The following is a 27,283-nucleotide window of genomic DNA, read 5'->3' on the forward strand; positions in this document are numbered from 1 at the left end:
TCTTATACACGAATGAGAAAGGACTGAGCAAAAATTATAGTTATTTTAATATGGAGTCTGCAACCCTAATTGATGCATATGAGAAATATGATAACACAGTGTTAAGTCACGATGTTTTATGTTATTCTCTGGTCACGTGTCCTGGCTTGGTTCCTTTTGGAGTTTGCCTGTCTCGCAGGATAATCCTTTAAACGCCTATCCTTACATACAATGTATTCATACTTTTATCGTGACTGAATAAACTTGTTTTATATTTACTTCCTTGCAGTGGGTGGGAGAGGAAGAAATACGGTGGAGCCTCTAAGCTCTGTGCTGATTATGTGGCTGCACAAAGCAAAATGGGAGGAATTTGTTCTGCTTTTTGCGGGAAGACTGATTAATATTATTTCAAGGACCAGAAAACTCAGAAGTTGGTTTTTGGAAGTATTATGTTAATTTTGTGACGTCCATATACAAATTATTACAAATGATAAAATAAAAATATTTTCTTACAATTTCGGAATTTAATAACATCTGAAAGTACATTTTTGATTGATTTCCCTCCGAAATGTTACTGTGAAAACAAGCATGCGAAGTCAGTGACATATATATGCAGGTGCTACACTTGTAACAAATAAATAATTATAAAACACGAACAATAAGAGAAGAATCAGTTGTCACGACATACAGGATAGGTTTCAGGAACAAACGGGATTTCCGTAAATTCGATCTCCGCTAAACTTGTGGAATTTCTCGCATATTTTGGAATTTTCTTGTGGATATATGGTCAGCAAACGCGTCTTCGGCATGGGGATACTAGGCTTCGATTCCCAGTAGGAGGACAAATGATTCAGATTACATCTTAAACAGCAGGTCTAATTTCGACGCTGAAACGAATAGTCGAATGAATTACTCATTTGTTTCTAGGAAGGGCAGAAGTCGAATGCATATTTGAATTTCAATGCATCATGAAAATATTATCGTGTCTAGTTTTTAAGAAATTAATAAATAAAGTCAGTTTGGTATCCGTTTCAAATTGCATTGCTAGTAAATACTATGTTAATGGGTGTGTAACAGAATGATTTTTACAGAATCTATTGAGAAATTCAAATGAAAGAAATAGGTCGGACCGTGTTGGCATCATAAATTTATTTCCACTTCTTGAATTGCTTAATTTTTCTTTATGCTGAACAAAGTATTTAAAATTAAGTTCAATAATTCTGTACATAAGATATATTGGAGCAACTAGGAACAGTATTGGTATGTATGTTACTACCGGTGTACTAAACACGAAACACATTTTCACTAACAATGTTACTTATAAATATCGTAAGCCATGAAATAGGGAAGACGGCAAGTGATATTACCCAGAGACACGACGGACTACTTAAGTTCGCTCGTGGCTATGTGATTAGGATACGCACCTCTGGCGTGGGAGACCTGATTCGATTCTAGGGAGGAGCTCATGTAATTCAGATCACACGTTAAGTTGTAGGTTCACGTCTCATATAGCCTCGCTGCTGAAAGAGCGTTAAAACTCAAAACTAACTAACCAAATCGAAAGACTAATATGCGATTTCGGCATGGAATCCCTTACTATGTGATTTAGGCATGGAATCCCTTATAATCTTTAAAAGGAGGATATATATATATATATATATATCGGTTGTCTTCTAACCAAAAATGCTGATTACGATATTGGTTAAAATGACTCAGGTAAGTTTAAAAGAATAAATATAATTGAAAATCACATCACAGTTTATTACTTTACTAAATTACAGAATATCTGTAACACATATACTGTGTTTCTAAGAAAATGATTAGCAAGTTAAGAAATTGTTTGGTATAAGTTTAACTAAAGAAGTAAGAAATTGGTTAGTTTTGATTTTTTTTTTTTTTTTTTTTTTTTTTACATACAAAAATAAATAAATTAATAAACTGTGATTTGATTATACTAGGTTAAACTGTTGCAAAGTTGTTTAATAAGCGAATTTATACTTTACCCTTCACTATACACTTCTAATTTCTAGTTCTATGTCCCATGTTTATGCCCTTTAGGCTAAAGAAACTTAACTATTATAAGAACAGGAAGGAAACAGAACCCCGGAAAAACCCACGAACACGATCCATCACAAACTTGTGTGGCCGGGATAGAACCAGGAACCCCTCACACCAGAGGTTTACCATTGAGCCACCGTGCCTTCTCCCTGCATACTTACAACTCTTATTTCATATTCTTGCCTTATACATCAAATAACACTACTTTGTGCATAACATTACCCTAAGTAAAAGTATACGATTAAATATGGAGATAATGAAGAAACATTATTCTAAAACACTTAACTGCGACGAATTCATTACCCAATTTTTATCAGTTTTATTACTGTAAATTTGATCGAATAAAACCAACAGAATTCCTAAAATTCTATGTTGGAGTCACCTTCAATCGAAGGAACTTTAGACGGAGAGAGATAACACACATAGTAAGGCGTCAATATCATGGAAGTAAGAACGACTACGAAAACAGGATGAGAAGCCACCAAATCCTTTGTCTCGAGCAGGAGGGGATGAAGCCAGGTTTCGTCTTTAACATTAATCAGCCAGCAAAAGAGACCTCCAACAACATAAACTTCGGATAATTAATTTCCCTACACTGAAAATTCATAACAAGAATGCCTGTTCATCCAGAAAAAAAAGTATCTACATTGAGTATTTTTGTTTTACAGAATCTTTTACATATCCAGTCTGTGCCAATGCATAATTCCTCTTTACTATCAGGAACGTTCCAGGAAACAATTTCAGACCGTCTCCCTTAGTCTATCTGCCATAATCGTGGGACGTTAAACTGAAAGAAAGAAAGGAATTCCAAAACGATACGGAGAAACATAAACATGGATTTAGGAACAAAATATCCTGTTCGAAGGTTATAATTCTCGTCATAAGGGGAAGATTGCCAATTTTAAAACAGTAAAAGAGAACTGAACAGGATATACAATTTCTGAAATCGTGCTTACATTTCCGCATCATTCTGAAATTCCTTATCTGAAATGTTCGTGCTGGAATCGACAGTAACAGAAAAATTGTGTATTGTAAAGAATCCGTCAAAATAATGTATACACACTTTAAAGGAAGAAAACTCAATTCTATATTTGCATTAGTGTTGCACTTAACTATACATCAAAGTTTAATATATATATAGAGTGTGTTAGAAAACGTCTCTAAAAGTAAAACCTTATATTTCCTTTACCTTTGCAGGTAAAGACACCAAACATAAGGGGAAGCCGTACAAGGTATCAGAATTTCAGCTCTGCATACCAAGACTGTCCGGTAATCTCAAAGCCAACTAATAAATGGCACCATACACTTCGGGACAATAGATTTTGATCGTCCACGAGTATTATAAATTCAACAACAATACAGAAAAACTTCATTGAAGATTCTTCAAACACTACAGGGTGAAACAAGGGCCAACATGACATACGGTTAATACCCCGATTAAGCATATATTGTGCTTTACTTTTTGATAGTCCTTCTTTTAAAACACCCTGTACTACAATTACCGGCAATACAAGTTTCCTGCACCTGTACAGTTACTGAAGGTGCTCCAAGTGGTTACAAATTTTTCTAAATTCACTACCGAATAAGCAAAGCTTGTAGCCTCTCTTGTACACATTACAAATGGTATCATGCGTAGGATTTACCATACGTCAGCATTTACGCTATATCCAAATTTTGAGAGTAAAAGTTTCAGTCCGCTTACATTATTTTCCGAAATTTTCTGATCTGTCCGCATTTTCTAAACTCAAGTGTATTATAACAAATAAAACACAGTTCTGACCAGAGCAGAATGAAATATATTAAAAAATATACTTATAATGTGTTACAGTTTCAAGGACCTAACGTCCTCTTCATCAGACACCAACAGAAGTGTATTATCTTCCTAATGCAGTCTATCTTGGCATGACAATCGTTTTCGTAGTGTGTCGTGTCGGCTTCTACGCGAACTGAAGAAAAAGCCTTAGGAATTAGTATTAAATGCTAATTATGCCATTTAAGTGAAAGTATTAGGGTTGAATTTTGAATTAATCCCCAATTGTTAACCTATATCAATCCCAAACAATGTTTCTTAACCCTTTTAAATTATGGCTTTTTTTTTTAAGGTAAATTGTAGACTTTCAGTCAAGCAGCTATAATATCATCCCTATTTATCCTAGGATCATGGTTCATACCTCATTCTCTTCAGAATAGAACAGCCTTTGAAACTGTAACATTCACATTTCCCTATGATGTCCCTGAAGCGGGCAATTTTGAGAGAAGATGGGATTTTTCTGATTTTTTTTTTTTTTTTAAGTTTGATACCCTCTGGACTCTTTCGTGTTAACGCACATATCTCAAAATCAACCGGGAAATATTAAGGGAGTATTAAATATGTGTATAAAATTTCAAGCTGTCTTAAATAGTAAGGGCGGGGAAAATATTTAACAATGAGCTAAGAACATCCCCACAATGCCCTAGATAACCCGCATGTAATGTAAACATTTCCTCAGACATCCCTATTTATCCTAGGGTCGTGGTTTCTACATTATTCTCTTCATATAAAAGAAGATTTCCAATCGTACCATTCAAATCTCCATCGTGTATCTGGGGCGGAAAAATCACGGAAAAAGGGATTTTCTGTTAAAAATATCCTTTTTTACTTTTTTACCCCTCTGGACCAATCGTTTTAAGGTAAAGATCTGAAACAGTGAAAAATACTAAGGGGTGCATTGAATAAATGTGCAAAATTTCAATCTTCTAGGTGCAAAAGTAAGCCCGCGAAAAATATTCCCCCAAATACCCCAGATTACCGTATAAAACAGGATCTCAGGTAACAGTTTCCTGAAACATCCCTATTTATCCTAGGATCATGGTTCGTACATCATTTCCTTCAGAATAGAACAGCCTTTCAAACATTACAATTCATATGTCTCCATCTGAATTTCGAAAAAAGCTATTTTGTTAAAAATACCCTTTTTTTTTACATTTTCCCCTCTGCATCCCCTGTTTCCACGCAGATCTGAAAACATCTGAAAAATACTAAGGGGTGCACTGAAGGACTGCAAAATTTCAGTCTTTTGAATACAAAATGTAAGCCTGCCAAAAAAAAAAAAAAAAAAAAAAAAAAAAAAAAAATAATAATAGGCATCTGTGTCTCGACGCAGAAAGGCGTGAAAACATATGTAACATGTTCTACAATGCCTCCAGTCTTGAAAAAAACGAAATAAAAAGGTTTATTTGATACTTTTTTAATCGAATAATGAAGATTCGATTTTTAATAGAATAAAAATAGGTAATATAATTTAAAAGGTTAAGCATTAAGGAAAAAGTATAGCAAAGTTTATCAAAATGACACCTTTTTCACAAAAGTTACTGATATTTGGTAGGGGCGTATTTTTTAAAAAAATGGAACTACTTTGAGGCACGAAATACATAAATTTCGCCTAGTTATAATTTTTTAAAAAAAATCGAAGGGGGGATAGGACCCCTCTAAATACGCCCTATTATATGGGAACAATCAAGCAGACGCGCACACAAAAGAATTTTCGTCTTAAATGTCGATGGTGGAATAGTTAACGATTTAAAGACCCAAACCCATTGTTATGAAGGGAAGAAAGCAGGACTGCTCCGTTACCCGTTCAAAACGGGATTTTCCCTAATCATCCTCTGCATGACACTTATTTTCATACTATGCTGTACATTTGAGTCTCATTGTATTATGATTATTAACTTCCGTAACCGAAATAACAGAACAGAAACGGGATTTTACTTATTTTCACTTTAAATTATTTTGTTTCGGTATTTGATTTAAATCAACGATTTTTATTTAAAAAATCAACTGATTTAAATCTTGATTTAAATCGTGATTTAAATCAGCCTGATTTAAATCAATCCACCCTGGTGACGTTTAACTGCTAAGGGTACGGTTATACCGCAATTTTCCTATTTTCATCTCGCCTGTTCAATTTGCTTCACTCAGAGGCAAATCAGAGTTGGCAGCAAAAACGTTCGTAATTCTCTGCGGCTCAGGCAACAACAGCACATTTGCAGGAATGAGAACATCTGCAATTCTGTTTTAAGCTCGTTGAGTAAGGAGAACTTCTCTCTCTTTCTCTGTGTGTGAATGGCCAATCAGCGTGCTGCCCGCTTAATCGTCCACTGACAAAAACAAACACGTTTGTTTCTTGAAAAGGGGAAGAAGATATGAAACTTGATTCAACTTGCGGTATCACCAGGTTCCATTTAAAACATTGTGTTTGTTTTGCCTTTTTCGTCCCGTTGAAGGATGAAATAGAAATTTTTTTGTATAACCGTGCCATAACAGATCCCGGACTAGAAAAAAGTACGAATTAAGTTTGCAGGCCATTTTGCATTCGTCCCCCCTTCTACGAGCCTCTGGTTCAATGAATGTGCCTAAGTCATACATTTTCTTAATCTCTCTTGTATTATGCGTATTCTGCATTTTGTTTGTTGCATCTAGGCCAATCAGAGCCTGCACTACTAATAGCTAAAGAAAACTACGAAATTCTTTTTTTTATATTTTTTACGAAAAAACAATTCATTTCGGTACCAACGGCCTTACTTTGCGGTATGGAGTTAACCAAAAGATTAATATATATATATATATATATATATATATATATATATATATATATATATATTATCAAAGTTAAAAACTAACTCCAGGGTGTCCACTCTCAAAGCGTTTTGAAATTCCCGGCTCTACTAGATAAATTCCCGATTATAACGGGCACTAAAAGACGAATATTTTGTGAAAGAGGCGGAAGGATTATTATTTAGTTCCCACTCGAACAACATAAAATTATACTATCGAAAGAAATTATATTTTCTTACCTGTTTTCATTACTTCCCGATACGTGCATTGATTTTATCTTCCAGAAGAGCAGTTTTTTTTTTTCTCTCAGCAATTACCTTTCCCCTTTTAGCTTCCAATTCCAGTCTTTCTCGCGTTACACGTTTTCTCTCTCTTTCCATCTTTTCCTTTTCACTCAAATCCTTCGCCTTTTTCTTCAAATGTTCAGTATACCGAGCATGTGCATTTCTAGCCGCAGGCTCTCCTGTTTGATTCTCAAAAATGCATTCAGAATTTACAGAAAATCCTCTCTCTACTGATGCATTTCCGTGTGACTGTATCAAAATACATTGTATAAAATCATTGAGTTCTCGTACACTGTCCTCACTGAATACGCTAAGAAGTTCAACATAAAATGCATCCAGACGCTTCTCCTTTCTTTTAAGCTTTTTGCACTGATGAACAGATTCAGGTGACGAAAATACCTTCCAATATTGTCCCACAATTTTATCTGCTTTGCTTCCCGTAAACCATCGTTTAGCTACCATCTCCTCCAAAGATAATGTCAAACGCTTCTCCGCTAGTGTCAGGTTGTGACCAATAAGCATAGGGTCGAAACACGAAACAGCTCGAGTAAGTTTGTATTTCAATGGTGACCTATCCATTATTTTACTAATCATCGCTGCGATAGCTTCTCTGCACGTTCGTCGCAGTGTTAGCTTGTCTAGATCAGTTATTTCCTTGATTCCACACATGGCATCCCTAGTTGCAAAGCCTATGTCCACATCTTTAGCAGGAAGAAGATTGTTTGGATCTGATATATCTATTTTTTGAACAGATGCACCTGCTTTATTAAGAACATCACCCTTCACTATTTTTCCCATTAATCTTTGTACGAAAGAAGTGTGCTCTTCATGCAAAAAGGGTCCCATGGGTTGGTCTGTTTGAAATTCGGTCAGAAATGGTTCCACCATTGAAGCAATGCTAATTTTGGTGCTAGCATTTTGTCGTGCAAATTTTTTCTCTACAACTGAGAACGTTGTCGAGTTAGCTGTTTCCTTGTCCTTCTTGACACACGCAATATATATATAATCTTTAAATGAGGCAACATTAATAAGGCTCAAAATGCAACGTCACTGTTTTCTACCCATCTAACAGCACAAAACTTCTTTGGGAAAATATCAAATTCAGTGTAATAAGTGTAGTCCGACCTTCGTGCTGGCGAGTCTTTGAATAAATAATACAAAGCACGTAAAAACCCCACTAAGTCCCAATCTGTCTTCTGCATGTTGGTTTTGAACGCCCCATTAACTACATGAAGACCGCAACTACCAATGCTTAACAACACTGGACTTTCCGGCGTATGTTGCTGTTCAAGTTGCAAATCTGACAATAGTTTAAAATTGACACTTGGCCCATCCATAGACACCTGAATGCGTTTCTTTAAAACGTCCGAAGATATCTTTTTACTGATATCTTTTAACAAATCTGACGCTGTTGAGTATCCGAGAAAAACAGATGTAAAGTATCTTGTAACAAAAGATTTATTTGAATCCCAAAATCGTACATTTAAATCCATTTGTTGCCTCTGAGAAACTTTATTCAATGATTCGTCGAAACAGGTCACAACGTAGGTACAGTCTTTTAATAACCTCTGAAGTTCTCACTCGAAAAAGGGTGCTAATCCACACACTACTGTGTACCCCACTTTAGTTCGATGCTATTGCATTTTTTCTGTAATATCACTGTCAGCAAACATCAATTTAAATGTTAATGCACGACGCTCAGCTTCTCGGAGAGACAATTCATCACAATTTGTAAACACCAAAGCACATCAGCTTTAGTAACTGAATCTGCTAATAGGTAACGTTTAATAGTCGGTTAAGAAGTAGAATGAATACTGCCTGACTGACAAGAAAAAGATGTGTCATTCTCAGTCGAAGAAGCAGAAGTTGACGCTTGACAATGATCGGTGGATGAACTTTGTTTACTATTAGTTTTGGACGACTTCTTAAACGCAACATGAGTTAATCCATTCACAACGCAAATGAAAGTCCTCCAGCTGATTTTTCCACTGTATTAGGCAATAAAAAATAATAAGAAACCATAATAATATCTCGGCATATGTCGGCCTGATTGGCGCCAGAATTTCTTACCAAAAAATGTTGCTTTTTTTTTTTTTTTTTTTTTTTTTTTAATGCCTAATTTTAGTTAGATAAGGTCAGTTTTGGTTAAACTGGGTTAGGTCAGGTCTGGTTAAGTTAGATTTGCTTCGTTATTTACGTTTGTACTTACTATCACAGTTTGTATAGATTGGCCCGCAAGAATTTGTGCAAGAAACTTCAATATTTCGCTTACATTAAAGTGGATTATTGCCGGGACCGGAGTGACGATTGCTTATCAGACGCAATCCCACACTCACTCGGTTTCACACATGTTCATGAACAATTTATTTATTTTCTGTGGTTTGGAATCACTGTAACAAAAGCCTTTCTACTGTTATTCATATTGTTAAGAGAATAATGACCATCACGAAGTAATATGCTCCCTTGTACTTATTGTGCTGATGTTACCACGCGTGATAAAAAAAAGGACTAATGACTTTCTTACTGACTATTTTGACTTTTTTAGTCACTTCGTGATGCAGAAGTAACTTTTGCCTAATCCAGAAAATTAATGCCCTCCTTTATTTTGGCATTCCGCGCCTGAAAACTGCTTTCGTTTTACATATTTACTCACATCCGTACATTTGAAGTATTTTTAAAACCAATTTCAATAAACTTATACGCCATCAATAAATGTTTTATGAGGACTAGTCCTACAATCTCCGGATGCCGCTTAAATGTCAGATAAGAACGGGAAGATAAGTGATCACAATATTAATATATTATGTAAAATGAGAACTACTGCCGCAACATCTTGCTGAAAGTTTTAAATTACTCAATAAAGTTGTATACCAATAAATATTCCCTCAGGGCAAGCCCTACAATTTCCTGAAGTCTCTTAATCGTCAGATAAGATAATGGAATGATACAACTTATCACAGTACTAATGTGTTATTTTACGTAAAATAATAACTACTGCAGCAACATCTTGCTAACTTATTTGGTGGTTAAAGATATCTGGAGATTGTAGAACCAGACTCATTACTAAACAAGCAATCATAACTGCCAAATAGACAATCTCATTCCCGCCATTTACTATTCGCATTCATCTTTACATTGCTATTCATTTTAAACAAAAATAATAATAAAGAATATATCAAAGAAACAATTCGTGCTACTTAAAGTTGAATTATAGTTAAATAATTATCCATATTTTTTTCTTAAAAGACCAAGGCCAGAACAAAAGCCCGCACACATGACTATTGACTACACACAGCGCTCTTTCAGGTTTCAAACCACCCCCTTTGACGCATCACTACTCTATTCTTTTTTTAAAAAATGCAAAACATGGTCGATAAGTGAACCACAACGTAGGATTCAAGCGAGCGCCTGTTTCACCGTTGCCACGTTCACTTGCGATTTACCATTGATGCTGAATTCGGACGCCCCAAACGGTGGATACCGATCGGATGACGCTGGAACCGACCCACCGAATCATGAATTCAGAAGCGCCCAGTGACTTATCGGTAGAAAACAATTGAGTTACGCCTTGCGTTTTTAACTTTCGGCCTTCTTCAGCTATTATCATTGTGTTTCCCGGTTCTTTGGAGAAATTCACGGCTTATTCCCGGTTTTTCCCGGTTCATGAAATTCCCGGCTATTTCCCGGTGAGTGGACACCCTGTAACTCTCGATTCAGGTATACTGTGATGGCGAGTTTGGCAACCATTTCGCCATCACTATTGTAGATAATTAAGCCAATCTGAATTATCGTAGTCACCTTGAAATTCATCTTGCATCCTAACTTCTTTTTAAGATATTAGAAATATTTGAACTTAAACTATTTATGTATCCCACAAACTTTAGCTTACTTTAATCACTAATACCGATGATGAATTCCTGTGCTCTTTTTCTTTCTTTTTCAGGAATCAGAGAGCCCTGACTGTCGAATAGGGTCCCAGGGGCAATACATAAATTATGATGCCCTAGTTTCTCTTAAATTTTACTCTCGTCCAGCCGACGAAAAGTTCTACAGGCAACCACAGGTATGGTGGAGTTTCTAACGTCACAAGTAATCTCGAAGTTTAATATTGATAAACATAATAATGCTTCTTTGTTAGAACTCAAAGTTCACTCTACTTACTTATCACTTAAACCTTCCAAGTCTGCAGGAGGAAATTGAGCATTGCCACTCTGAGTAGGTGACTGTGCAGATGTTCCAGATATTGACTCTTTAGAAGCACGAAGTGATTCTTGATTTCGACGAAGTTCTTCGTTCAGCCTCAACGCATTCGAAAGGCGTAATTGTAGCGTATCTCTCTCTTCAAGAAGCTGGAATATTTCAATTATTAAATATATTATGCATGTATTGGCTAATTTTAATACCAGAGTAAAAATTTTACATTATGATTTAAGAACAAGAACAATTTTCGATTAAGTTACACATTTTGGAGGCTACATCAATGTTTCTCAAAATGTGTGCCGCGAAAATCTAAATAATATTGATTAACCGAAAATTAAAACAAAGAAACGAACACATTCAAAATTGTTAACGTGACGTATTTATTATTTTTTGTACTAATACTATCCTGACGATCTGAAGAAAAAAAAAAAGTCTGGTAATGACTGAAGGCTAGTCGAAGTATGAGCTCAAGAAATCATATTCAATACTAATACTAATAGTAATAAGAGAAGTGCCAATATATAGTTTAATTTTTTACGATTCAAATATAGCTTAATAGTCTTGCCTTGTATCACGGTGTGTTTTTATTATTATTATTATTATTATTTTAAGCCCTACCAAGGCTAACGGAGATGGATGATAATGATGGAATAACGAAAGTGGCAGGAAACGGGGGAACCGCAAGGAAACCCACACACACGTTGTTTGTCTACTACAAAGCCCATGTGGAGGGAACTGAGATAATGTATTCATTATGTATCCTACAGCATCTATTAGTAATTACACCACTAGTTATTTCCGCTGTTTTATAGAGATTACGTACTATGTATTTCAAGTCATCTGCAAATTAATTTTATTCGCGGTCTCAATGATGACATTCTGTACTTTTCTGAACCACGTACTTCATGAAAGAAAGTTCGGGATTTGCGACTGATGTTTCCAGAAATACTGTGATATAATTTAGAAGTTTAACGCAGTAGTCCAGTAAAGATAGGATTGAGAAAGGAACAAATTAGTAACAAGCTGAAAATTGGTATGGAAGTAGGGGGATGTGTCAGGAATAACATACTAAAAGTCCCCTAAAATCCCACTGTAGCTTTTCCCGCAATTTTGAAAAATGTCCGCCATCTTTAGACGACGACAAGGAATTTATGAAAATCATCACCCTTTATGTTTATTCCTCTAGCCACCGTTCTAATTATCACAAAACCATGAATCACATATGGTTGGAAAGCTTGAAAGACAGAAAATCTAAGTAAATAACATATATGCCAATCGTGCTAAATTTCTAGAAGAAGAGGAAGAAGAAAACTGCTTTTTTATTTGAAAAAGATATATTTTCAGAAATCATGAGAAGTTTGCAACACTGACAGTTATTGCACACCAACGAAACACCACCAACAGATGTCCTTGATATTTATCTCAATCATAGCCAACAATGACACAAATCGGTGCAATACAAGCCGAGAAAAAAAAAATATAACTTATGTTACTGTCTGACCTCTTTGTACAAAAGTGCATAAGGTGACATACACTTTCACGGTTCTAGTCACCTTCTTTTATCACATAGGACCAAGAGTTATATATCATTGGAAATCTTAAGAAACGTAAATTCGAACGAGGTAACACTTATACTAATCAAGCCCAATTTGTGGAAAAAGCGCAAAACTCAAAATTTCGGGACAAAACGTGATTTTCGCCATAAATTCTTTAAAACTTGCAACACTGACAATTATCGTATATTAACAAAACTCAGTTACCGTTTTCACTATCATCATTATTAATTTACTCTTAAAATGGCCAACGTTTTTCCCAATGGAGTAAGCTTTTATGATACATAGGTTTACATCACTTAAATATAGCACAAAAATCATTTATTGACAGCATTAGAAAGTAGCAGAAATTGGTAGTCTCCTATTCATAGGAAAATCGTAATTCACACACTAAAAATAACTCTCAACTACAATAGTCTTTTGAATGTAATTTTTTAAAAATGTCTTGTTTATAACTAGAATGCAATTTTCCTCCAAGTATTCTTCAAATCAACTTAATATTTACATTACACGTTAGTATGCACTTTAAGAACATTCGAACTTATTTTATTAGAAATCGATGAGGTTATCATTATCTCGTTCATCTCTATGGTCTTCATCATTTGGTTTTGCATTCATGCATCCAATTCCTCGACACTGACATAAATTAGAGCACACAATTCCTGCTTTCCGACAACCGTACATACTTTTACAGCCTTTTTTACAGTTACAGGATATTACACGGAGCAAGTTCCTTGGTCATTCTTGCTGGTACGAGAATACCTCCTAATGTTGTCCATTCATATTCAGTCTTCCAATACCTGGGCTCAAAAAACGTACACTGTCAAAGAATGAATGGAATATACCACTTTTAACGTACACACGCAAAGGTAATGGTCTTTCGGATTTAATCATTGAAGATATAAGATACCTTCGTGTTCTGAATATCCAAACTGAAATCCACCTTCTGTACGATGTAACAAGGATGATTCTCAAGTGGTTGAAAATACCAAGTTGCCCGAATTGGAATGGATTTATGCAGCTGGTGACAAGCAACAACCATAAATACCAAGCATATTAAGTAGTAATTCAACCTTTTATCAATCTTCAGCCAATAAGCATGGATGCTGTATACTCTTCGCTTATGTTTGCCAGCAAAGAATGTGCAGAAAAGGAGCAAAAGAGTGTGCTTAGTCAATTTAGATCAACCTTTGTACTCTAAAGCATGTGACATTGTAGCAGCATGTAGAAATTCTGGTGAATTACCGTCAGTGTTTATTAGACTTGAGGGCTTTCCAAACTATAGTGTCATTTATGGAAACAGTTGCATATGTAATGAAAGGTAGTGGCAGTGAAGAACTTTGGTCTTGTGCGTATGCTAGTAACTCCATGCCACAGATAAAGCCAGGCCATTCTTATTGCTCGTGCTTTGCGAGCTATTTTTTTAAAAACAGTTTGCAATTGCAATATATACTGTTTATTTAATGAATCAGACGCCACTGAGGAGTTTGAGCGTCAATTGTGAGATGTTTGTATTCCTCTGATTACTGAAGAAGATATCGATATTGATGTAGTGGTTCAACATTCAAACATAGTCAATCAAGATTGCAAATGCCCTGAAGCTATTCGTTGATGCTGCTGCAGAAACAAGCCGTATCTCTAAGTTATTGTACTATCAGCTTGTAGAAATTATGTGTCTTTTAGTTCGAAAGAACTGGAGACTTGAATCTTCACTGCATGTGAGAAATGTTACCATACTTCTATGCAGCTGAGCATCTTTTGTATGCCAAGTACTCACATCTGTACTTACAAGAAATGTTGCGGTTGGATGAAATGGATCTTCATGAGTTCCAGCTATTTACAGGAGACGGTTACTTCACTATTCGTAGAAAAGATATATTTTGGAGTGGCACATGGTCTGATATGACGATTGAGCAGGTTTTAGCGAGAGCAATGAAGAGCAGCGGTGGACTGACCCATAGGAGAGGCATAACTGAAAAGATAATATCTAGGTGTGTGTCAAGTATGCCAGCAGCGTGCCACTTACGAGAATGTCTTGAAAAATTATGAAACAAAGATAGGCAAGAACTTCACACTGGTCGGCATGTGGACCTGTACTAAAGAAGTCAATCGCGTGATATATTACATCTAAAGAAATTCTTGCTTTGGTTTTGCCAGCATTCTCCACGCCCTTCATATCCGGAGCTCACGTCCCTAAGCACTGACATGGTCAACTGATAAATCTAAGGAAATCGGATTGGCTGCTATGGAAGGAATGTTTGGACGGACTTTTGAAAATGTGAAACTTAAACAAAAAGATGCGTAGCCGTGATGAGCCACTGGCTGTAAACACCATACTTCAACTGAATCATATGAGTAGAAGTCCGAAAAAGAACTCCAGCAGTGTTTTGCTTACGAGCTTGCACCGTATTCACTTTCTCTTTTCACAGAAATGTTCATGAGAGAAACGAAAAAGTCCGATTTGTACGACATGTTTGAATATCGGACAAATTTTAAAACTCAATTTGAAAACAGTGTGTACGTTATAGATGGAGGCTGGCTTCTACATCATGTTGTTTGGCCACAATATGGAACATACCTTGACGTGCACAACTCGTATGTGTCCTATGTACTCACAAACTCAGGAACGAAAGCAACAATTATTTTTTTTATGGGTATTGCACTGAAAACTGTACAAAAGCCGCTGAGCGGGAGCAACGTAAGTCAAAGGTTCAATCAGCTTTGGTGTTATTCACAAATGACACCACATTATTAACAAAAAAGATAAATTCTTAGGTAATTTCAAAAATAAGGATTGTTTCGCCCGTGAATTGATGGTTTATTTGACACAAGCTGGAATTCAAACCCAGCAAGCAAGAAGTGATGCTGACACACTTATAGCTAAAACTGCTGTAGCCAAGTCTTGAAATCCTTGTAAGCACGTCGTGATAATGTTGACATTTTAATCATTTTGCTTGAACAAGGTAATAATCAGTACGACATCACATTTCGAAAGCTTGGACGTCTACAAGACTTGAGTAAGGAATTTAGTACTAAAAAGTTGTAAGATACACAGGCAAATATACTAACTGGTTTGCTCAGCTACATGCTTTAACTAGATGCGACACATCATGTGGTTTGTATCGACAGGGAAAGAAAAAGCCATTCTGATTACTTCAAAAACGGGAAGATTTATGCCGATCACTTGAAGTTTTGAACCATAATAATACTAGTGTACAATCTATGAAGCTGGCACATTATTTCTACTAACACACTACGATTCTCCAGCAATAGTAACCTTACTGGATGAATTCCAGTATCCAAGGATGAATTCATACATCTTTGCAGTAAGTCGCTCCCCATTCAGAACGAAATACAATTGGCAAAATTGCCACCCACCAGTGATGCTGCGAAACACCATATCAGGTTCAATTGTACCGTGGAAATGATTTGCGAGCGACTGAATATGGATGGACAACATTAGGAGGTATCCTCGTACCAGCAAGAATGACCAAGGAACCTGCTCCGTGTAATATCCTGTAACTGTAAAAAGGGCTGTGAAAGCAGGTACGGTTGTCGAAAAGCAGGAATTGTGTGCTCTAATTTATGTCAGTGTCGAGGAATTGGATGCATGAATGCAAAACCAAATGATGAAGACCATAGAGATGAACGAGATAATGATAACCTCATCGATTTCTAATAAAATAAGTTCGAATGTTCTTAAAGTGCATACTAACGTGTAATGTAAATATTAAGTTGATTTGAAGAATACTTGGAGGAAAATTGCATTCTAGTTATAAACAAGACATTTTTTAAAAAATTACATTCAAATGACTATTGTAGTTGAGAGTTATTTTTAGTGTGTGAATTACGATTTTCCTATGAATAGGAGACTACCAATTTCTGCTACTTTCTAATGCTGTCAATAAATGATTTTTGTGCTATATTTAAGTGATGTAAACCTATGTATCATAAAAGCTTACTCCATTGGGAAAAACGTTGGCCATTTTAAGAGTAAATTAATAATGATGATAGTGAAAACGGTAACTGAGTTTTGTTAATATACGATAATTGTCAGTGTTGCAAGTTTTAAAGAATTTATGGCGAAAATCACGTTTTGTCCCGAAATTTTGAGTTTTGCGCTTTTTCCACAAATTGGGCTTGATTAGTATAAGTGTTACCTCGTTCGAATTTACGTTTCTTAAGATTTCCAATGATATATAACTCTTGGTCCTATGTGATAAAAGAAGGTGACTAGAACCGTGAAAGTGTATGTCACCTTATGCACTTTTGTACAAAGAGGTCAGACAGTAACATAAGTTATATTTTTTTTTCTCGGCTTGTATTGCACCGATTTGTGTCATTGTTGGCTATGATTGAGATAAATATCAAGGACATCTGTTGGTGGTGTTTCGTTGGTGTGCAATAACTGTCAGTGTTGCAAACTTCTCATGATTTCTGAAAATATATCTTTTTCAAATAAAAAAGCAGTTTTCTTCTTCCTCTTCTTCTAGAAATTTAGCACGATTGGCATATATGTTATTTACTTAGATTTTCTGTCTTTCAAGCTTTCCAACCATATATGATTCATGGTTTTGTGATAATTAGAACGGTGGCTAGAGGAATAAACATAAAGGGTGATGATTTTCATAAATTCCTTGTCGTCGTCTAAAGATGGCGGACATTTTTCAAAATTGCGGAAAAAGCTACAGTGGGATTTTAGGGGACTTTTAGTATGTTATTCCTGACACATCCCCCTACTTCCATACCAATTTTCAGCTTGTTACTAATTTGTTCCTTTCTTGGCAGAAAAATGGGCTATCTTTACTGGACTACAGGTAAAGATTGCAAGTTAAATACGTGTACTGAAATTATTTTACGTGAGGATGCACTTGCTCTAAAGAACATTGATAATATTTTAAAGTTACACTGGGTCTTAGATTTTGTTTTGTTTCGAGGCTGGGCTGACTCCTGAGTCTACGGCAGTACTAGAAGATACTACTCTCTAAAGGTTGATTTTGAGTTTAACGTCCCGTTCAGCAGCAAGGCTATATGAGACGTGAACCTACTGATTAACGTGGAATCCGAACCACATGAGCTCCCTCCGGGAATTGAACCCGGGCCTCCCGCGCCAAAGGTACTCTCTAAAGGAATGAGACTTCTATTATTATAAGTAATCCGAGCTTGGGAAGAAAAGACCCATTCTTAACTGACAAACCAACAGCAACAAATGCCACTAAAACTAGAATATGGATAAATCAATATCCTCAGACGTGCTCCATAAGTCTTATAACCAATTAATTACATCTATATATAAGAAGGACAGGAAATGATTGACAAAACAGTTGACACTGGAAAACTATATAGAATGGAAATCAAACCTTAAAAATCGAAAGTAATGAAAATATTCTGTGGAAATGCACCTTTACGTGTCAGAGTAAAACAAAGAGAACCTTAAGAGGTCGATAAACAAAGAGAACCTTAAGAGGTCGATAACTTTAAGTATCTGGGAATATTTTGACGAAAGCCGCTCACTGCACCAAAGAGATCAGGTTAAGAATTGCCATAACCAAAGAAGCATTGAACAAAAAAAAAAAAAAAAATTACTCTTAACTACCATGCTTAATATTGAACTAAGGAAGAAGTTGGCTATATATGGAGTATTAGACTATATGGCACAGAGACTTGAACACTACGGAAGTTAGAGAAGAAATATCTAGAAGCTTCGAAATGTGGTATTGAAGGAAGATGGAGAAGATAAAATGGACAGAGAGAGTAACAAATGAAGATGTTTTTCAACGGATAAGAGAGAAAAGGACGCTTTTAACCAGCATCCTTCGTAGGAAAGCCAACTGGATTGGACACACCTTGAAGAAATTGTCTTCTTCATACATACCGCCATAGAAGGAAAGGTGTAAGGAAAGCAAGGAAAAGGAAGAACACAACTGATCTAATATTTGAAAAATAGAAGAAAATATTGGGAATTAAAAGAGGAAGCTGAAGACAGAAAAACGTGGAAGAAAGATTTCCACGTCCAAACCTCAAATCAATAAATAAATTTAAAAAAAAATAAAAAAAGAAAACTAATTATTCCCAGGACCTGCCAATAGGCAGAATACTTAATAATAATAATAATAATAATAATAATAATAATAATAATAATAATAATAATAATAATAATATGAATTACAGTGTTAAAGACATTATTTTATTGTCATATCAGTCATTTTATCATGGAATTCCATATATGATGCCTAATTTTTTCAGCCTCCGCTAAGCCACCTGAGGAGAACCATGTTGGATGATGAAGCAGAGATAAGACAAAACTGTTCATTGGATCGCCTCCCCTCAACACCCAAAGACAGCCATTTAATCGCTTTTAGTCGTATGGAGCAGCGACCTCAAAACATACCGAGTACAATCGAAGTGCCCGCTACGCGTAATTCGATTTCACCGGGCGTTGATCTTGAAATTGCTGGGAACTCAGCAGACAATTCAGAAATCGTAATGTACGCCTTTCACGGACCACAAAATTTACGTGTTCTGTAAGGTCATCTGCAGCAATAGTTTGGCCGCCATTGATGTGTACATCGGTCAGTCCTTTCTCTAGAGCAGTCATACATACAATCATTACTTATAAACTTCCCGCAGTAATCTTTACCCATTCGGCGATGAATTTTGGGTGTATTATGCCCTCCCGCCCGGAGCAATCGAATTACATCATGTAGTTCATACTTGGCAAACGCTTCGATTGTACTCGTTATTTTCAAGTGGGAGACCCGGGTTCGATTCCCGGCGGGAGCTCATGTGGTTCGGATTCCACGTTAATCAGTAGGTCCACGTCTCATATAGCCTTGCTGCTGAAAGGGACGCTAAACTAAAATCAACTCAACTCAACTCAACTCAACTCGTTATTTTCAAGCTGCACCAGTCATAAATCATCATTTAAAAAGTTCCTGCCGTCAGGCCCGAAACCAGCCACAGAGGTTTGGGGGAGGGGGGTCATTAAAATTCTCTTACACATATCTAAATTGTGTTTTTTGTGTTGAGGTCTAGAGGAGCCACGGGAAGTTTAAGGGAGGCCAGGCACCCCTAGTCCCCTCTGTTTGCGGGCCTGCCTGCCGTAATTCTTACTCATTCGGCGATGAATTTCGGCTGTATTATGCCATCACGCCTGGAACAATCGAATTACATTATGTAGTCCATACTTGGCGCCCACTTCGATTGCACTTATTACGTTTTCAAGCTCGCTTTTCCACAATGATTGAACGGAAGAGTCTGTCTAACGGGTGAGGAGGGATGACGTCCAATGAACAGCTTTGTCTTATCCTTGTTTCGTCAATTCACGTCGATCTTCTCTGGTGGCTTAACGGATGTACAAAAATTCTGGATATTTTAAAGTATTTTTCTTAATATTAAGATCAACAAAAAATACAATTCCACTTTTCTGTAATATTTCGATAAACAAACGTAAAGCTTGGTATTAGTCAATATATCATACAACTTTTACTAACACTCACATTTGTGAATATGTAATGAAGTTAATGTAAAATTCACATACCTGCATTAATTCGACAGTTAATTCCTCACAGCGTACGTCTCTTTGATGAAGCATATACAACGCGATGTCCAGTTCTTGTTGCACATTAGCCAATGCTTGTTGGTGTTTTTCATCACCCGAGAAAGATACTTGTTCTTCTAGTTTCTTCAGAAGAGAGTCTTTTAATTCCAATTCTGCTTCCAAATTCTCAACCTCATTGCTCTTTTCAGCTAATCTTACTTTTAGTTCGTCTACAATATCGTTGCTAGGAACAATACTTTGTGTCTCATCTCCTTCGCCGTGTTTGGAGATTATTAGATGTTGCTTTTCACTTGTTATCTTCTCCAGTTCTTGCTTCAACTCACTCAACTCAAGTTCCTTTTTAGCTAACATTTCATGGAGTACACTCTCAGTTCTATTTTGGAATTCGGCATCATATTCTTGTAGCTGAGCAGTAAGATTGCTAATTCTTTGCTCTTTATCTGATAACTGTTTCACTAACTTTTGTATATTTTGTTCTGACTCACTTAGAAGTTCTCTAAGTTTGTTACTTTCGTCTACAGTCTTAATATTTTGGAACTGTATGTCCTTTTGCCGCAGTAAGTTTGTTAAGTATTCAACCTCCGATTCCTTTTGTTTCAAAGTTGAACTTACTCTCTGTAATTCTGCTTCAAGTTGTTTTATATATTCCTGCGTGCTTCCATGTGTATTACGAAGTTCTTGTAATTCTTTATTTCGACTCTCCAATTCAGTAGCAAACTGCTGGTACGTGGTATTCCATTGAGACCTTTCTTGATCACGTCTTGAGAGCTCTTCATGCAACATACTGACTTCGTCCATCTTTCTCTGAAGGTCATCTGTTAATACTTTGACTCGCTGTTCTAATAGTAACACTTGATTGCTTAGTTCAGCGCGTTTCTCGTGGTCTCCTATTAACCCATCATCCTCAGTAGATTTTCGCAGTAACCACTCTTCTTCTTGCTGTTGTACAACAGATTGTAGTTGCTGCCTAAGTTGGTGGACTTCTTGCTGTAATTTCTCATTCTCTGCAGTCATGTCGCTGACAGCCGGGGTAGTTTCTGCTGCAACTGACTGAGTAGTTTCTGAATGGTGAGACACCATCTCCTTCAACTGATTTTTCTCGGCACACAACATCTCATGTTCCATTTTCAAGCTATCGTACTTTTCTTGAATTTCCGTGTACGTTGAGTAAATAACATTATATTCGCCTTTCATGCTTTCGTAAGTTGCTTCGGCTTCTTTCAATTTTCTTTCCAGAATCATTTTATTTTCCAACTCTTTCTGAAGTTTTTCAGTTTCGTTTGTTGACTGTTTCAGTTGGAACTCACTTTCTAACAGTTTTTGCTCCATACCCAATCGTTCTTCTTTTTGAACTTTCAGATACTCCTGTAGTGTCTCATTATCTTTGGACAATGAACTAATCTGTTGTTGAAGTTGATGAATCTGCGATAACAACGTCGCATTCTCCCCAGATCTTTCACTCACTAATTCTCGCAAGGCACTTATTTCCTGTTGAGTATCACTTGGTACAGTAACGGACATTAATTCTACCGCGGATGGCTCATTCGTCTGTACATTAACTTCTGATCTATCTTCTAATTCTCTAACTTTCCATTCCAGTGCTTCAACTTTATTATTAAGTTCTTTACATCTTTGTTGTAGCATTTCAACCTCTGTGTCTTGTCTTTCTTTCATTTCTACAAGCCTTTCGTTAGCAGCCACCAGTGTATCTATTCGATTAGACATGGCTACTTTCTCGTTCTGCAAACTCTGTATAGTATTCTTTAGTTCTTTCGCTTCTTTCTCCAGCAACTCGATTTGATGTTTTAGTTCCTCTTCAATTGCTTTGTCCAAGTCGCTTGTATCAGTTTTACTTGACGATTTAGCCAGTTCACTGACTTGTTTCGTCAGGCTATCATTTTTATCTTTGTATTCTTTTACTTTTTTCACCATCTTCCCACAACGTACTTGAGCTGCTTTGAGACTATCCTCAAGTTTTGACTTATCTTTAGACAATTCTTTCACTTGTTGTTGCAACTGCTCTACTTCCTTCTTCATTTCGCCATACAACTGACCGTCTTCCGATGACTTTTGTTGGCTATGCTCAGCTTCTAATTTTGCTTCTTCTTCGCCAAAACTCCAGCCTTCTTTCGGTTCATCAACTTCCCAGATACTCGTCTGCAAAGGAGTTACAACCGTTGGTTCGATAGAACTTTCAATTTCAGATGTTTTAGTTTCAACAACAGCTCTATTTTTTCCTAGTTCCAATCGCAAATCTTGTAATTCGTTCATCAAAGTATTTCGTTCACCTTCTAGAGAAGCAATCTGCTCTGAAAGATCATTAATTTTGGACAATGCTGATTCTTTCTGTGTCTGAATATGGTCAAATTCAACTTGAATCATGTTCAACTTCTCAGCCTGTTCAGATATAATGGAATCTTTTTCCACAAGTTTTTTGTTAGCTGATGAAATATCTTCTTGAATACTTTCTATGGCACGCATCTTTGAGTCTTCTGATTCCTGAAGTTGTTTTGTTAGCTCTAGTGACCTCCTCTCCCGCGCTTCAATTGCTGAATTAAATTCGCTTCTCTCCAACTCAAAAGTGTTTATTATATCTGATATTCTATTTTTCAGCTCCTTGTTTTGTGCTATTATTGAGTGGAAATGATTTTGTATGTCCTTCTGTAGCTTTTCTAGCTCAGTAAGTCTGGATTCAAGTTCATGATATGGAACTTCAGGTTCTTTGCTTATTGTTTCGGGACTAACTTCAGACATGTTACTCACATGTTCTTCACCACTTTCAATTGTAATTTCTACCAGGTCTTGCTGAGTATCATCTTTCTGCGAGAAGCCCAACTCATTGATAACGATCTCTAAAGACCCTGTAATATCCTTGCTTAAGTTATTTAGTCTTTGTAACGTATCGTTTAACAATATAACTACTGAAGTCCTTTGTTCTGTAATAGTTTGTAACCTACATTTTAAATCACTACATTCTTTCGCACTGGTATCCAACGCAAGTTTAAGTTCTTCTAGAACATTTCCTTTTTCACTTACGACATTTAGTTTTTCCTCTAACTGTCTATTTAGGTCACTAACTGTTGATTGAAGTGAGCTGTTGTACTGTACATAATCATCCCGCTCATGCTGGAGTTTCTGAATTTCCAGCTGAAGATTTTCAACAAAGGCATTTGATTCGGTTAACATTTTCTGCGTATTATGTAAGTCATTTTCTATATCACTACGCGTAGATATGGATTCCATTATATTTAGTTCTAATTCCTTAATTTTCTTTGTATTTGTTTCTTTCTCCTCCTGCAATGCTTTAAGCTTTTCATCTTTCTCCGATATTTCACTTGAAACTATGCGAAGATTTTCTTGTAGGTCGTTAATTTTTGATTGATACATATTTACTACATCTTGGACTTCTTCCCTCTGTTTAAGAATGGATTCTACACTTTCAATTTCTTTTTTATAATTTGTAACTTGCTGTTGACTGTTTTCAAGCTGACTTTGAATGCTTTCCATTGCTCCTTGTAACTGCGTCATTTCTTCATTCATAAAGTTCTTTTCATCTTGAAGCTTCTCATTTTCAGTAGACAACGACCTTTTCTCACTTTCCAATTTTTCTATCTGGTTTCGCAGTTCAGTATCGATTTGTTCAATGTACTGCTGTGCTTTCGTGCTTTCGTCCTTTAGATGTTGTTCAGTTTCTTGGAGGGCTTTAACTTCTCTTTCCAGTATAGCATTTTTCTCCACTGCCTGATTGAGAGAGCTTTCTGTATCTTTGAGATGTTCTAATTGTTGCTGTAAAGTTCTTACTGTATTTTCAGCGCTTATACAGTTATTTCGTAATTCCTCATATTCTCGATGTAGCTTTTCAACTTGTTGATTCAGATCATTGTTTTGCTTTTCTAACTGTCTGTTCATTTCAAGAAGTTTCTTTTCGTTTTCAGCTAGACTCATACACTCTTCTTTTAACATTTCATCAGTTCTTACCATCTCCTCTTTAGCCTCGAATGATTCGCGTAGTTTTGAATCAAGGATTTCTGCTTTGTTTTCCAATGATAAACGTCTTTCGTCTACAGTTTTCAGTTTGTTTTCCAAATCTTCTACCCTGGCTTCGCTCTTCATTAATTGCTGCTCCAGTTCTTCTATTACAGCTTCTTGTTCTTTTACTTTAGCATCAGCAGCCTCTTTTTCGTTTCTCGTGTTTACCAAATCATCAACATTCGTAATCTGTGACTGTAATTTTTGAATTTCCTCCGAACTACTTGAAAGTTCAACCTTCATTTGTTCTATCTGGTTTACATAGTCCTCTATTTGTGCTTTAGAATTTTCAAGATTAGTTTCCATGGAAGACAGTTTCGTGTTTAACTCACGAACAGCTTGCACTTGATTTTCATACTCCTGTTGAAGATTTTGATTTTCCGCAACTACTTTATTATGTTCATTTTGAACAGTTTCTAATTTACTAACCAATTCTTCTCTTTCTTTTAGCAATTCTTCATATTTTAATTGTATTTCCTTTGCGTTCTCAGTAAAAGTTGTTAGCTGCGAAATCCTTGCTTCATAGTCACTAACCTTTTCATTGCACAAGATTTCTAATGATTCGATCTTGGTTTCTAGACCGCTACAGGTTGACATTAATTGTTCCACTTGCTGCTCCAATTGGTGTTTCTCACCACTCACTTTATTTAATATAGTCTCTTGTTCTTTTATAAAATTATCCTTTTGCGAGAGTTCTTCTTGCAGGTTAGATGTTTCCTTTTCAAGTTCCAATAATTGTTCTACCAACGACGCAAGTTTTTGTTCTGACTGCACTTCACTTGTTTTCTTAGCTTCCGTTACACTGTTCAACTGCTCACTTAACTTGTTCACACTTGTCACAACTTCTTCCAGTTCCTGGTCCTTTTTCTGCAACTGATGCTCCAAGTCAGAAATTCTTGTTTGAAGTTCCATGATGGACTGCTCTTTTTCTTGCACTGTTTTAGTCTTCAGCTCCATCTCGCCAACTAAGTTTTTGATATGTTCTTGGAATTCTTTAACGAGATGCTCATTCTCTGATATTCGCGTTTCGCCTTCATTAAGCTGGCTTTGAACTTTCTGCTGTTCTAACGAAAGAGTAGAGATCTGTTCATCTTTACTCTGAATAATGGCTTCAAACTGCTTTAATTTATCATTCAAATCTCTAACATCTTTAGCTCTCTGCTTCAAACTAGCAGCTAACTTCTTCATTTTCTCTAATTGTTCCTTGATTTTTGTTTCATGCTGTTCACGCAACTGTTGCAGCTCTTGAATAGTTTCATCCTTTTCTTTCGCTATCTTTTCTGCATTCTCAAGTTGCTCTCGTAATGAACGAACGGTTTCTTCATGCTCAGTAATTTTATCGGAAACAGATGATAATTCAGAATGCCTATTTTCTTCACTTTTTAGTTGCTCTTGCAAGTCATTAGTAAGTCGTTGAATTTCACTGTCTTTCTCAGCAATAATATTCATATACTTTTCACACTGTTGCATCAGAGATTCGTTACTCGCGTGTAAATTACTAATTTCTGATTCCTTTTCCGAAATCGTTACTGTCAAATTTTGAAGTTGACTATCGTACACACGTATACTTTCCGAAGAAGCGGTTAATTTTTCCCTTAATTCACTTAATTCTACCGAATTATTCTCTAACGCAATTTTAAGTTGATGAATCTCTGAATTTCTTTCATCTATCAAACACGTAAGTCTATTAATTTCTGCTTTGCTATTATCTATTTCTTCTCTCACTTCATTTCTATTTACACTCTCTCGCACTTGTACCTTTAACTCTTCAATGTTCGTTTTCGCAGCCGCTATTTCGGCCTCTTTTGCACGAACAATCTCGCGCAAGTCGTTCACAGTACTTTCTAACTCTTGCACTCTCGCACTCTGTGTCACTAACGTCTCTTCTTTCGTTACTTTCTCTCTGTACACTTCATTAAGAACAGAATCTTTTTCGTTTAATAACGTTGACAATTCTAAATTCGATTTCTCTAGGAACTGAATTTGTTCACAGATTTTCACTTTTTCTTCTTCTAACAATCGCACTTGAGCTTCTAAATTACAGCACCTTTGTTCCCATTCCTTAATATCTTGCGTAGAACTTTCTATCTGCCTTTCTAACACGTGAGTTCTCTCCGATGAATCAGAAGTAAGATTGGTAATTTCTTCCTGTACTGACACTAATTCTTCTTGTTTCGAATTCAACTTCGATGAAAGATCATCTATAATATCTTTTTGTTTTGACAGAGTATCTTTCACAGAATGTATTTCCTCTTCTAGTTTCGAAATAAGTTCAGTCTTTTCATTTAACTGGGTTTCCAACTCTCGATTTTTATTTTTGTCACTTTCTAGTTCGGTTTTGTAAGAATCTAATTCTTCTATTAACTTCTTCTTTTCGGATTCCACGCTAGAGTCCGTACGCTCTTGCAACAAATTATTCATTTCTTCTTGAAGTTCGGATTTTTCTCTTGTGACTATATCCAGTTGTTCTTCCAATTCAACAGTCTTCATCTCAGCAGATACTTTGAAGTGTTCCAGTTCAGTATGTGCCTCTCTCAAGTTATTAACAACCGTTTCTAATTCGTTTATATTCTGCCTTTGGTCTTGGATCGCTGAAATCAAAAATTACAAACATTAGAAAGTGTACTGCAAAGCGGTTCAGTGCTTTTTACACAAATTTATTTAAAAGAGGAAAACTACAAGCACAAGTATTAAAACTGCTAAAACATTAGATACATAGTGTTATTTTTCCTGACAAACCCAACTACATAATTTCCCTTGCAAAGTCATCCAATCATAAATTGTATTTTCATTTCTCATGTGGGACACCGATTACGGAATGACTACTATTTAACTGCAATGCAACACCAAATCACTAAACATCTCCTTGATCTTCGTAAGCGGTGCCCCATACAAACAACTTTTTCCCCTACAAAAGCTGTTTATTTTTCATGATCTTTTCAATGATGTATCAAATGGTACACTTTTCCAAATACAATTTTCGGGCGACCCTGTGGGATGCAGAACGATCAATTCGATGCGTCCT

At 36.1% G+C, this 27,283-nt stretch overlaps 1 protein-coding gene across 2 annotated transcripts in view; it reads right to left on the reverse strand.

Annotated features, from left to right (window-relative positions):
* LOC145681095 (uncharacterized) overlaps nt 1-27,283 on the reverse strand; it is a 105,731-nt gene that overhangs the window by 25,622 nt on the left and 52,826 nt on the right. For both annotated transcript variants that reach the window (XM_081752490.1, XM_081752489.1), the window contains exons 10-11: nt 20,209-26,849; nt 11,077-11,264 (exon numbers count right to left, since the gene is read on the reverse strand). In XM_081752490.1, the coding sequence (XP_081608616.1) occupies nt 11,077-11,264; nt 20,209-26,849 (6,829 nt within the window). The remainder of the gene's footprint in view (nt 1-11,076; nt 11,265-20,208; nt 26,850-27,283) is intronic.

The sequence above is a fragment of the Thermobia domestica genome, chromosome 3 (assembly GCF_964235325.1).
Source record: "Thermobia domestica chromosome 3, izTheDome1.hap1.1, whole genome shotgun sequence".
Taxonomy (NCBI): domain Eukaryota; kingdom Metazoa; phylum Arthropoda; class Insecta; order Zygentoma; family Lepismatidae; genus Thermobia; species Thermobia domestica.